The sequence below is a fragment of the Sphaerodactylus townsendi genome, linkage group LG06 (genome assembly GCF_021028975.2).
Source record: "Sphaerodactylus townsendi isolate TG3544 linkage group LG06, MPM_Stown_v2.3, whole genome shotgun sequence".
NCBI lineage: Eukaryota > Metazoa > Chordata > Lepidosauria > Squamata > Sphaerodactylidae > Sphaerodactylus > Sphaerodactylus townsendi.
In genome coordinates this window covers 30,659,708-30,673,110 of record NC_059430.1, presented here as the reverse complement: position 1 = coordinate 30,673,110, position 13,403 = coordinate 30,659,708, and the positions used below count along the sequence as shown (strand labels likewise).

At 43.0% G+C, this 13,403-nt stretch overlaps 1 protein-coding gene across 1 annotated transcript; it reads right to left on the bottom strand.

The window, feature by feature from the left end:
* Positions 1-922: 922 nt before the first annotated feature.
* On the bottom strand, positions 923-8,410 carry TMEM213 (transmembrane protein 213). The gene is made up of 3 exons (XM_048501917.1): positions 8,220-8,410; positions 3,931-3,978; positions 923-2,335 (listed from the first exon to the last, which is right to left on the bottom strand). Exons 1-3 carry the CDS (start codon positions 8,290-8,292, stop codon positions 2,160-2,162), a joined length of 297 nt encoding a protein of 98 aa, XP_048357874.1. The 5' UTR covers positions 8,293-8,410; the 3' UTR covers positions 923-2,159.
* Between the last annotated feature and the right edge of the window lie 4,993 nt (positions 8,411-13,403).

The window sequence follows — 13,403 nt, the reverse complement described above, 5'->3', positions numbered from 1 at the left end:
TGTTCATTCATCCATGTTTTTGGGTGCTGTCCTGCATTTCATTCTGGGGTAATGTGTTACATGTGATTCTGTCAATGTATGTGGTTGCCATTTTGTGTGAATAGAGCAACATTCACATTTTTAGTCTTTGGAATTTAGGGAGCCTGAATGCATACCTGGAACAAACCTGGTTTTCTAGTCCTGCATATCGAAATTGGAAAATATGCCCATTGCCCTATTCACAAATAATGACTTCGCCTATTGAGAGGTTCACATATACAACACTCTCCCCACATATATGAGGTCGGAGCACCTAAAAAGAGCCTGTTTCCAGAGGGTAGGTTAAGGAAAAATCCCTTATATGTGGGTTCCTGCACAGGTGCAAACATACCATGAAGGGTGAGCTATATGTTAGCTAGCTATGTAAATGATGATGTGCTAAAAGCAAGCCCAACACAGTTGGTTCATTAGGAGCAAGTTATAGAATCATAGAGTTGGAAGGGGCCATCTAGTCCAACCCCTTGGGCTGTTATCTAAGATCCTTGTGAATGAATTCTGTTTGAAGGGATCCAAAGGTACAGAGTTTTTCATATTTAATTTCAGTACATGTGAAGCCTGTGCGCTCCAGTAGTCCACTGGAATATTCTGAATTTCGGAAGCCATTTGCTTAAAACTAGCCGAGTGAATAATAAAATTTTCGCAGTTCAGAGATCATTGTGGTGTTAAATTACTGTGTGTTTTCCACTATTCGCATAATGAATCAGGAGAGAAGAATGCTTTTTGTTGAAAGACTTGCTCTCCATTAGTTCAATGCAATTTTCTTAACTGTCTCTCAGCTGATTCATCAGTCAGTTGTCACAAGAAAAATATTGCTTTGATTTCTGTATGTTTGTAAATACACAGGTTTATATATCTATTTTTTGTGAACTGAGTAGTTGGCGGGTCCAACACCGAAATTTGTGTTGTGAATGTTGTGACTTTGGGGAGGGGGGGTTAATTTTGCACGTGAAAGATGTTGATGTTTTGTGATTATTTCAGCGCATGTACAATGAAAAATGAAGGAAAATACACAATAAAAACACAGTGACCAACAAAGGGTTTTTTTTTTCATTAAAAGATTTGTTTCCTGATGAGAATAATTAAAGTTATGGTTTCTTGCGTCATGCTACCAATAGCTGTTTCTTTCTGAGTTAGCTTTAGTCAGAAGTTATTGCATATATATCTTAAATTATATTGCAGGTGGCAGTAGAGATGGAGGAAGCGGGGTGATAGGGAGATCACGCCCCAGGTGCAACTTCAGTTTATCATATGTGGTATGTGTTTGGCCCCCAGTCTCCCTTCCTCTCCCAAGGAGCTGGAGAAGCATTATGCCACCTACCGCCTCCTTTGGTTTTGTGTTTGTGTACTGTCCTCAGAGAAGCAAAACACCACCACTCCCTGTAGACCTGTGCATAGTATGACCAGTCAGTTATTTTGAATTGTGCCTGTTGGCTTAGATTAATTTTTTTTAATATCCAGGAAGCAACACTTCAAGTTGTGATTCAGATTACTGACCCCGCAAAAGAAATTTCACAGTGTGTTTCATCAGAAGAAAGTGCTGACTAGCTGTAGATCTGAAGATCCCCCATCCCAGTTTTAGAGGGGATAAGCTGACCTTTTACTACGGATGATAAACTCACAGCTGGGACCACGGAATCCAGATGGGTGCTGCTGTTGCATTTGATGGAGCTATAAATAGAAGCTGTATTAAGGAACTGAGATTCAATGTATTGTCGAAGGCTTTTACAGCCGGAATCAACTGGCTGAGGTGGGTTTTCTGGGCTGTGTGATTGAAATCTGGTAGTTTTTGCTCCTAACATTTTGCCCACATCTATGGCTGGCATCTTCAGAGGCACGTCACTGTGAAATGTGTTTCACACTGGGAGAAACACATCTCTGTTTCTCACTGTGACACGTCTCTGAAAACGCCAGCCATGGATGCGGGCAAAACATTAGGACACAATAATAGTATGGTGCAACTTTGCAGTGTCTTTTTCTTTTCAGGCCCTCTTTTGCAGTGCGAGGTTCAGAAATGTCCTTTTATGCAGCAACAGCAAAAGAAGCTAAACTAATGTCTGAAGCCACTTGCTTGGTCTTGAACAGCAAATACAGGCAGAGGCATTTCTCAGCTTTGTTGTTCCTCAGGCTTCCAAGTGTTTGGGTTCATCAGGCTGCAGTCTCATGAGTTTATCGATGCAGAATAGGATGAGAGTGAGAAACCACAGACTCCAGCCAACCGCAGCGGCGATCCAGCCATACTCATCTACCCCAAGATGGCAACATTTGGCTGCTTCTGAGCAGTAGTCCACATCTATATCTGATGGCAGAGAAAGAGAAAAGAGACCTACTTAAATAACTGACAGTGCATGTACTGGTACATCAGCTGAACACAGAACATTGGGCCTATATACCAGTAGTTCTCAACCTTCCTAATGCCGCGACCCTTTAATACAGTTCCTCATGTCGTGGTGACCCCCAACCCTAACATTTATCCATTTTACAGATGGAGAACACTGATGCAGAGAGTCTTAGGCGACCCCTGTGAAAGGGTCGTTCAATCCCCAATTGGCCTTCTTAAATGTGGGAACCACTGCTATATACCGTTACCTGACAGTATTACATGCCATGTTCTCACACTAGGAACTAAGTGGTTTTCCTATACCATGAAGGCTTTTGCGTTAAGAATGGCTAGAATGGTCACGTTTGGGTATAGGGAATCAGGTACAAATCCCAACTTAACCATGAAACGCGTTGAAGGAGTTACCATGGGCTGATCTGTAAAGTTTATCTGGTGGTGTGCAAATTATTTTTTCATTTGACTGGAGCCCGTTTTACTCTGGTACCATGTTATTTGGATGTATGATTGTGTTCTGCCCAAGCCTAGGTTATATACGCTAATCCATTTGTCCTGAGTAAAAAAAAAATTCCTTGTTTTAAGAACAGTTCTGAGTTTTACCTTGGAGATTCAAACATGCTCCTCAACCTTCTTGGTTCTATCCTCTTCAATAGTATTCCTTTCCTTAGTAGGTGGTACACCGTCCTAGAAATTACTTTCATTGCATAAGAAAGGCTTGGTACCAATTTAGGTTCTGTTGTGGTAATTAGTGATAAATGATAAATTGCACAGATGAGCTATGTCCTGCCCATATCATCCCAGAGTTGTCTTTGAATGTAACAGTCATGGATCCTTAATTAGATCAGTGTCTGAGCTTTCAGTGCTTATATACTTTGAGTGAACTTCTTTGATGGCTGAGATATGGCTGTGTATTGTGAAGCATCTGGTCCTTATCAGTTCTGTGACTTTTCAGGATCGTTTAATGTTAAACATGGCTAGATCTCAAAGAGAAGCCGGAGACCCAACTAAATGGGGCAGAGGGGTTCTGGGAACAAAGGCAGAATTGACAGGAAATTACTGGCAGCAAGAAAGACTTTGGATGGTTATAAACTGGGGTGCAGGCAGGAGGAAGCAACTGATCAGCTTTAAGGTATGAATCGACACGGTGCCACCCATTTCAGTTCAGATCTCAAAATAACTAGGATTAGATCAATAACTTTGCAATAAATTATAATGTTGTGATGGTGTTTTAGAGCTACCTACCATGCAAGCAGTGGCCGATTCTGCCAAAAAAGCACATTACATTCTACCATAGTCACATTTAAGAAGGCCAATTGGCAGTTAAGTTCCCACAGCGTACCTTCGACAAATTAGATGTGTGGCCATTTATCTCACATAATTGGATGCACATTATTCTCTTAAGAAAAAGTGATATCAGTTAAAAATTAATTACTTGTGGAGCAGCCCTCTGAAACAGCAGATAATTAAGAGGATTCGGTGAATTGGACATACACATCAGTTTTTCAGGATGTGTCTGTATCAAAGGTACTGATGCACATCAAGGAGAATACACTTACGAAGGCATGGGATCAAGGCTGAAGAATTGTCAGAGTGGTCTTTGGTCTCTAGGAAGGAAAAAAAAGAAAGGCATTCTTAGAATGAGAAACTCACAGCTTAGATTGGTAGGCCATAGTCATTCCACCCCTATCCATACATATCAGGGAAATAACACATTCATGCAAAGTGATGGGTTTTGAGAAGGATTTTTAAGTAAAAAAGAGCTGGCCCCATGGAGGTCTTGCATATTTTGGGCTATAACCTGTTTAAACAAGATGTAGCCAGCAGGATTTGACAGAATCCAGAGGCATCCACATTGCATTGTAATAAGTTCTCTATCCTTTCATGCATTCAGTTGCTTTACATTAATCCTCATTACAATTCTGACAAGTAATTGATTAATATTCTGCAGTTAATGCTCACATGCTCTCCCCCCACCCCACCCCCTTCATGAAGCACACAAAGACTAAAGACAGTGTTGGAAAGGCGACAGAGTGCATTAAAATAACAGGGTGTGTTTTGTCCATTTGAACACTAGAGGGAGCTGTAATGTATACTTCTACTGTTGAGAACCTAATGAAAGCTCAGGTGGTTTAGCCCTCCTCCTTATTCTCTTTACATCCTGAAGGTATCTCATCTCTTGGCATTAGTGTTGCCAACCTGAAGGTTGGCAGCCTCCCTGGATTGCAACTGCTCTCTTGATTACAGAGATCAGCTCTCCTGGAGAAAAAACACTTTGGGAGGAGGAACTCTATGGCATCCTCCCTGCTGAGCTCCTTACTTTGGGAGGAGGAACTCTATGGCATCCTCCCTGCTGAGCTCCTTTCCCCATCCCAACCTCTGCCCTGCCAGGCTCTGTCCTCAAGTTCCCAGGAATTTCCCCAGCCTGAGTTGGCCACCTGGTGGGGCCTGATTTTCTTGAATTACAGCTGATCTCCAAGCTATAGAGATCAGTTCCCTTGGAGAAAATGGATCCTTTGGTGGGTGGGCTGTATGGCATTGTCCTCCCCAGCCTCCATCCCCAAATCTCCAGTTCTCCAACATGGAGCTGGCCACCTTACTCGTCTTGTCTCTTACTGGTGGCCAGGGGGGACCTGGTAACCCTACAGTTAATGCTTTTTGAAAGTCTTGTTGCCCAAAAATTTAATGATGAAAACATCTCTCCATGCCTGGATTATTTTCCCAACTCTACCTTTACAGAAAAGTGAAAATCCAATTTCACCTGCTGTGGTATGGGTGCCTGGCCTGACTGGGCCTTGTTTTCCTTGCAGGTAACCAGGATTCTTGATCCGAGGTGAATCTAGCATCCTAAACAGAGTTACATCATTGTAAGTCAACTGAAGTAAGTTGACTAAGAAGGGTGTAACTGCTTATGGTGGCACTTCAAGATTCTCAGTTACTGTAAAAGAAAATAACTTCACTAAATTCAGGCAACAGCATTGGTATTTGTATCCCAAGAGTATTATTGTTCAGTAGTAGCTTTTTGTATTGCACTTTACATAAAGGTAAAGGTCATTACTGACCCATGGGGTAACATTACTTCACAAATTTACTAGGCAGACTATAGTTAAGGGGTGGTTTGTCACTGCCTCCCCCATTCGTGTATACTTAATGTACTTTACTTACAAGATATTTGGATACATTTTTATCTTGGTATTACTCCACAGACCTCATAACTGATTCTCCACCCTGGGCTGAAAACAAAGCCTAAATGCTAGTATGTGCTCTTCTTCATATTTGTCCTTCGGATAGCTGTGTCTTTGTCTTCCCTTAAAATAAATATGATTAGCCTTTAAGGTGCCACCGGGCTTCTGTTTCAGTTTGCCTCAGCAGACTAACACAGTCTGAAAACCTTAACAGTCTAAACCCGTGGTGGCGAACCTTTGGCACTCCGAATGTTATGGACTACAATTCCCATCAGCCCCTGCCAGCATGCCCAATTGGCCATGCTGGCAGGGGCTGATGGGAATTGTAGTCCACATCATCTGGAGTGCCAAACGTTCGCCACTACTGGTCTAAGCAGCAAAGGAGTAAACTGTTGCTGCTATTAATAATATTAGCATTATGATCTCTTGCAGAAAGACTATTTTTTTAAAGTGCTTTGACAACCAAGGCAAAAGACTACGATTTTGAGTACATGTATTGGTTGTCGGTTGTGGTTTTTTTCCAGGCTGGGTGGCCACAGTCTGGTAATTTTTACTCCTAACGTTTCACCCGCATCTATGGCTGGCATCCTCTGAGGTATGTCACAGCAAGGTGTGTTTCTCAAGAAACACATCTCACTGTGACATGCGGGCAAAATGTTAGGAGTAAAAACTACCAGACCACGGCCACCCAGCCTGGAAACCACAACAGCCAGTTGATTCCAGCTGTGAAAGCCTCCAACAGTTTCCTTTCCAGGCAAGTGTTTGCCCATCCAAAAGATTCATTTCCAGTACCACTCCATGAGGCATCCTGTGAGACTAAATTTAACCCCTTCTGATCAGATACCAGTGTGTTTTGATGGGAGCACTGGTGATGGAAAAGGCTATCAAGACACAGCCGAATTAGGGCGGCCCTGTAGGGTTTTCTTGGCAAGAGACTAACTGAAGTGGTTTGCTATTTCCTGCCTCTGCATAGCAACTTTGGGTTTCCTCAGTGGCCTCCCATCTAAATACAAACCAGAGTCAGCCCTGCTTAGCTTCTGAGATCTGATGAGATAAGGCTATCCTGGGCTATTCAGGTTAGGGCCAATGGGAGCGTTGGGATGCCCAGATTTGTGCCTGTACAACCAAATCATTGCTTAGTCACAAACTACAAACAAAAAATCAACCACAGAATTCCAGCCCCCAAATTAACCCACACGCTTCTGAAAGAAAGGTAATCATTTAGAGAGGGTTGTCCTAGCCTTCTCTCCATTTCAGTTCACATAAAATTATTTGTCAGACACTCTTGTAGACAGCCCCAGGATAGCTTACACATGAGGCAGAAAGTGCTGTCAAATTGCAGCCAACTTACAGTGACCCCCATCGGTTTTTCAAGGCAAGAGATTTCAGAGCTGGTTAGCAGTTCCCTTCCTCTGAATAGTAACCCGGCTTTTCCATTTCCTTTCTCGGTATAGTGACTCTGAAGTACTCCCACCCAAATACTAACCAGGGCCAACCCTTCTTAGTTTCTGAGATCAGGCTCGCCTGGGCCATCCAGGTCAGGGGGCTTATACATTAGCATTTAATTATACCTTACGCTTAGAACAGATGGCCTTTTTGCCATTTAAGCTTTGATGTATCCAGAAGTGAGACTTGGGAGTTGTACTGTGACTTTCCCTGCCATCCTCACCAAAATGTCTTTGCATCCTCTGCCCACACAACTGAAACTTGAAATAATGCCCAGTCACGTTAGTATCAACAATATTTCCCAGCTTCTGTTCAGTATCACTGCACCAAAATTGTTTGTCTAATGCTAGTGGCAGTTTTTATAAACTGTGATCCCCAGAAATAAACGTCGTAGGATAATCCAGGCAAACTAGTCCTCAAAGTAAAGATCTCATTGCCAATCGATTTCTGCTAAGTTTGATTTTTTTAAACAAGATAATCAGTAATCGTTAACCTTCTAACTGAAACACTTATCTGCTTATGAGATCTTAGATCTCTTTTACTTGACCATGTTGGCACAGTTCTCGGTGAGCCACAACCACAGTTCTTAGTGAGCCAATTCTGTTTTCAATATGTACGGAAACCTGGCGCTGATTATTGCTTCTTTATTTTCCTCCTCCCACCAGATGCAATCACATACATATAACTTCATGAGTCATTAAAAAAACCCCTGTATTATTTTCACAATGTCCTAAACAGACAGTGTTATTATAAATAGGTGTGCCATTTGGGCCAAATTACTCCCCCACCCCACCCCAGATTCTACTCTCTCTCTCTCTCTCTCTCTCTCTCTCTCTCTCTCTCTCTCTCTCTCGACCCCCTTCCCCATTTTTGGGTCCTAGCTGAAACCTGAATTTGATATCTGGCAGCATTCATGCTCCCCACCCTCTGTGAGCTAGGCGAATATATTTTCAATCAAGGTGCAATGGATATTTGTTTTATCTAGACTGGATTTAGACAAATAAAAAGGTGTCACACCCTTTTTGAGTCCCAGCCTTTTCAGAAGAGCTAACTTCTTGCTGCCCTGAACAATCCCATAAACATGTTATGATAGCAAAAAAAAAAACCCCAGGGATTTTGAAAATACCGCTACAGTTATTTCCTCCAGTTTTCCAATTCTATCCCAACCCACACAAGTTATGCCTTCGCTATAAGCATAGTTATGATAAGAGAATCACCTTTTGAAAAAGACAGCTGGCAAGCCAAGCAGAGCAAGAGGAAGGTGGCAGCAATACAGCTCAGTAGATGCATCCTGGGATTTTGGATCAGTCGCCCTCCTGATCGGGACTGAAGCTCCCAGCAAATGGATGACTCAAGAAATTCTATACAAAGTCAAATGCAGTGTTTCCCGAGCAGAGGGTGGAGATAATTACATTCCTGCAGTACTTGGGACACCTTGAATTCACCTTTTGTATGTTGCTGGAAGGGTTTAACCCCAAACAAAAAAAGCAAATACATAACACATGTTCACACGCAGAGATGTGTGCTGTTGCCAGTAGCTAGGTAAGTTAATACCAAAGAGAATTCAAAGCACATTCCTTTACTTATCTCTTGCCTGCAATTATGCCTCCCTCAAGCTTTTTGAAATTCATTGCCAAAAGTTCTGCCATGTAAATGCACTGGAGACCAGGAACTCCCCCCCCCCTCCCCTTAGAGATTAATCTTCTAGGAGCTCCGGGGAGTCTGCACTCGTACGCGTGGACATTAACTACATTAAAAGCTATTATTGTAGTTTCCGGCCAGTATGGCGAGGGTTCTAGCAGCATTCTCTCCTGACATTTTGCCTGCATCTAGGGCTGGCATCTTCAGGGGATCTGATAGTAGGAAAGCAAGTGGAGTAGATGCCAGCCACAGATGCAGGCGAAACGTCAGGAGAGAATGCTGCTAGAACCCGGCCATACAGCCCGGAAACCACACAGCACCCCAATGATTCCGGCCGTGGAAGCCTTCGACAATACATTATTAACTACACTGTCGAAAGCCATCTGTTTTCCACAAAAGGTAGACTAGGAGTAATATTTCATCAGGGACCCAAGGTCATGATAATCTGAATGCCTGAAGGAAATGCTATATTCATTTTCTGCCTGACTTAATCCGTACCTTGACCCTGCTACCATCCAGAAAATACTAACTGGGTGAGGTTATGTTTGTCCTGCCGTAGACAACAGAAGTGGCATGGGGCTGAAAGGGGAAGTCAATGGGGAGATATGGGATGAGCCCTGTAACAGCAGGCAGAGAAGCTTACAACATAAATGAAAACAGTGGCAATATAAACCTGGAAGACAAACCTTACCCATGGTGGTAGAAAGTCACAGCTGACTTATGGTGACCCCATAGGGTTTTCTAGGCAGGAGATGTTCAGAGGTGGTTTGCCATTGCCTGACCTCTGCATCATGATCCTGATATTTCTTAGAAGTCTCCCATCCAAATACTAGTCTGATCCTGCTTAAATTCTGAGATCTGAAAAGATTAGGCTACCCTGGGCTCTCCAGGTCAGGGCAAAGGATGCCTATAACAAAGCTATAAATGAGATTGACAGAACAGAGCAGGAGTCATTCTGGAAAGCTTCACAGTGGACTGATAAATTCTGTTCCAACTGAAATGTCACTTGATATACACATGATAATGTTCCATTACTGGAAGTCATATTGTATACTTCGGTCCCAGATTGCTGCTGCAAAGATGTGGACTGGGGCTATCATGCTAGAGCAGAGTGGTTGAACTCTACCCACTGTAGTTTGCGTTTGTTCTCTCTTTTAAACACGGGGCCCAGGCTGCTTTAAGTACAGACAAAGGGGAAGAGAGATGCTACACATATAGTGGTAGATATATTTCATTACCAGGGATCAAAGCAGCTGAGATGTGGGTAGTTTTGATTGGGCAAATGGATTTTGAGAAGAATAAACCCCCTTCCCCAACATTACAACCAGAATCCACATCCAAACTACCCACTGGGGAATCTGGTTATGAATATCCTAGAGTTACATGTTCTTTCACCCTATGCAAAGCAGAGTGTAAGTGTAACCTCAGCTTGTGGGTTCTGTGGGGCAGTACTTGGAATGAGTTGCAACAACAATTTTTAAACAACAAAATGGTTTACTTTTCTTTACAATTTACACTTTTAAAACATCAACATTTAACGTTACAATTCAAGGTCCTGTTCAGGTTGCATTTCAAGTCCTTCTATTTACAGTCTACTGATAATTGCCAAGTCCAAATTCTTCTTTGCAAGTTGGCTGGCTCCTGAAGACTCCAAGGGCTTGATGAACAGGTTGCAACATGATGAAGGTTTCCAGGAGAACTCTCACCCATTACAACCACACAAGAAAACCCTGAAACAATAAACTCCAACATTTACAACATAGCAAAAACAACAACTACCTTCCCAGTAGTTCCCAACAATATTGCAATTACCTTAACAAGGTGTTAAGGGCTTATAGAAATCAAGGTCCGTCTGGAAGCCTTGTCTTCTGCAAAGAGCTCTTTCAGCCTTTCTGCTGCTCTGAGTCTCCACCCCCTTACTGGGTCAACCCATTCTGGGCCAACCCATTCTGGGCATGGGGGTTACATAAGGACATTGCATTTAATGCATCTGGGGATAAAGGCCTTGGTTCCTTACCTCTTGGGAGAGCTGACAGAAATAAACCCATAGCACACTGGTTATGAAGCTTTAGAACAAATGTAGCACAAGTCAAGGCCTCAGTATAAGAAAAATGTCATTATTATGGATCCAATGGTGCATAATAATGCAGTCCATGATAGACTGCTAGGAAATATGACTTTTTAAAGTGCAGTTGTCTCAAACAACGTATTGTTTACAGCCAGAGTGAGACAGAAAGGCCACCTGATTGACTGTGGCCCCCTGCACTCTGATTAGCCAAGTAACTGTTTGCTGCAGAGTGAAGTGCACTCCCTGCCAGAAGAATCTGTGGAGCTTTTTGGTTTTGAATGTTCCTGCTGTTAAGTGCTGTCTGCTTCAACTGTGTGTGAAAATCCAAACATCTGGGGGAAATAGTCAGTCAAAATGTGGGACTGCAACTGTTATCAGCCTGAGTACTGAGTGAAAGCAAATATCTACACAAGATATACTGGTGGAAGGGTTTATTGGAGGGCCAAGCTATAGGGCCATAATAAACCAGGACAGGAATATCTTCAAGTGAGAGAATGATTCCTGTAAACCAGTGGGTCTGGGGTACTGGGATTTGCATTGGTTTACCTCAGTAGAGGTTATGTTTTATTTTGAGGATTTTTCTAACTGTGTGGACTGTATGAGTGTATAAGAGTGTATAAGTACCAAACCAATGTTATGACCCTGTATGTGAAGAAGCCAAAACGTAGTCCCATTTGTAAAGTTACAGGAACTGTACAATCTGTGAAACAATTGAAAAGCTATAGCATCTAAGCTGAACTGAAACTGAACAATCTTGTTAAGTGCATTGTGGACAAAAAAAATTTCTGCACCTCTATGCCAATCTTGTGTGTTTAGCGTATATATATTTATTCTGCCTCCTTATTTGCTTCATCAATATCCATCTCCAAGTTATAATTCCTCCCTTTACCATCTCCTCTATCTGTTAATAAATCTTTAATCTGTTTAAGTTTAAATCTGCCTCCAGTATTTATTTTAGAGTGCCTTAGTGAGGGGTATGCGTGGAAAGGTATAACGTCAAAGGGCATCCTTTACCTTCTTGGTGTGTTACAGGACTGAGGGGGAAGTGCTTTCAACCAAACACTACTATTTGCTGAAGCACCTCAGTTCTTGAAGGGGAAAAGGTGGGGAAAACTAATAGGAAACTAACAGGAAAACTTACAGGACAAATCAGTGAGTAAAGAAAATAAGGTGTGCGTGTGTCGTGGTGGGGGAGGCTTTGCACATATGTCCAAAACTCCTTCAAAACGCATTTTTGGCGCCTACCACAAGGGAGCGCCCTGGGCAACTGCCCACTTTGCTCAATGGGCATTATGCCCCTGTCCCTGTTAGTGTATCTTTCCATACATCCACCTATAAAAATTGTCATGCAGATTTGTCATGCAGTCTTAATGGGTATACTGCCTGGGCAGAATATTGAGAACGACATACTGCAAATGCCTTTTATATCCCGTGCAAAGTTGCCATCATTGGCAGATCCTGAATATGCCATGCATAACGTTAGCTTTCTTGCATCACAATAATGCCAACTGTTTCTGATTGATCAGTTTGACCTCAGAGGGTTTCATGCAAGAGTGCCAATCCACAAGGGAAGGGAAGGGAAGGGAAGAGGAGAGGAGAGGGAGTCAAGGGTGGCATGTAAGAGAGGGGGGTTCCCGGCATCTGAACATGGCCCACCCACCCTAGTGGAGGGAGGGGGAGGTGCCATGCAAGGGAAGGGAAGTGAGGAGGAGAGGAGAGGGAATGAGGGGTGGTATGCAAGGGAGGGGGAGCGGCAACACAACCCACAAGAGGTGGGGAAAAGGGCAGGTATGTCTTTATGCTGCAACCAGGCCTGCAACCTCTCCTTCCCCTGGTAAGGAATGCAACAAATGCTTGCTATTTATGATGTGGGGAAAGAGGAAATAGAAATAGGAGAGCAACACACCATGAAAAGTCCCCTGTGGGGTTGGTCCAGCAATATCCTTTTGCCAAGAGGTGCTGTGCATGAATTCTGCCGTATATGGTCATTTTGACAGGCTGAGATGTGTATATTTGGGCCACTGGTTAATTGTCATTTGTGTCTAAAAAACATTCAGCTTATGATCTGGTTCTTACTGCCTTATATTGTCAGAGCTCTAATCCTTCTAAGTCAGTATTGTCTATTCTGTCTGGCAGCAGCTCACCAGGGGCTCAGGCAGAAGTCTCACATCACGATCATCCTTGCAACTGTAGATGTAAGGAGTGGGACCTGGGACCTTCTGCACACAAACTACTGAGCCATAGCCTCTTCAAATTACTGGCATTTCTCTCTGGTAAGAAATACCTTTTCATTGCTGCAGAGTGCACAGAGGCAAAACTCAGAAGAGTTTTCCCAGGCATGCATGTGTACTTAGAACAAAAGAAACTTGGAGCCCATTCATAGTTCCAAACTAATACGAGGAGCCTTTATTAGAGAGCTCCACTCTAGATAGGAAAATGAAGAAGCAGATTCTAGTTAGCTGGACTGTGAGAGATGCTGCCTGCACCTTTGTGCGCATGGTGCAAGATGGAGGAGTGTGCTTGCAAGAGTGTTGGTGTGTGGTTGGAGAAGAAGGAAGGAAGTTCCCTGAGGGTAGCAATCTACACGTCAAAGGGATAGTGTCAGAGCAGTAGAGAAAAGATGCTCAGTGTTGACCTCTCTAGCTATCTGACTCACTAATCCATCCCCCTTTGTCACTGAGGCAAGAGACAG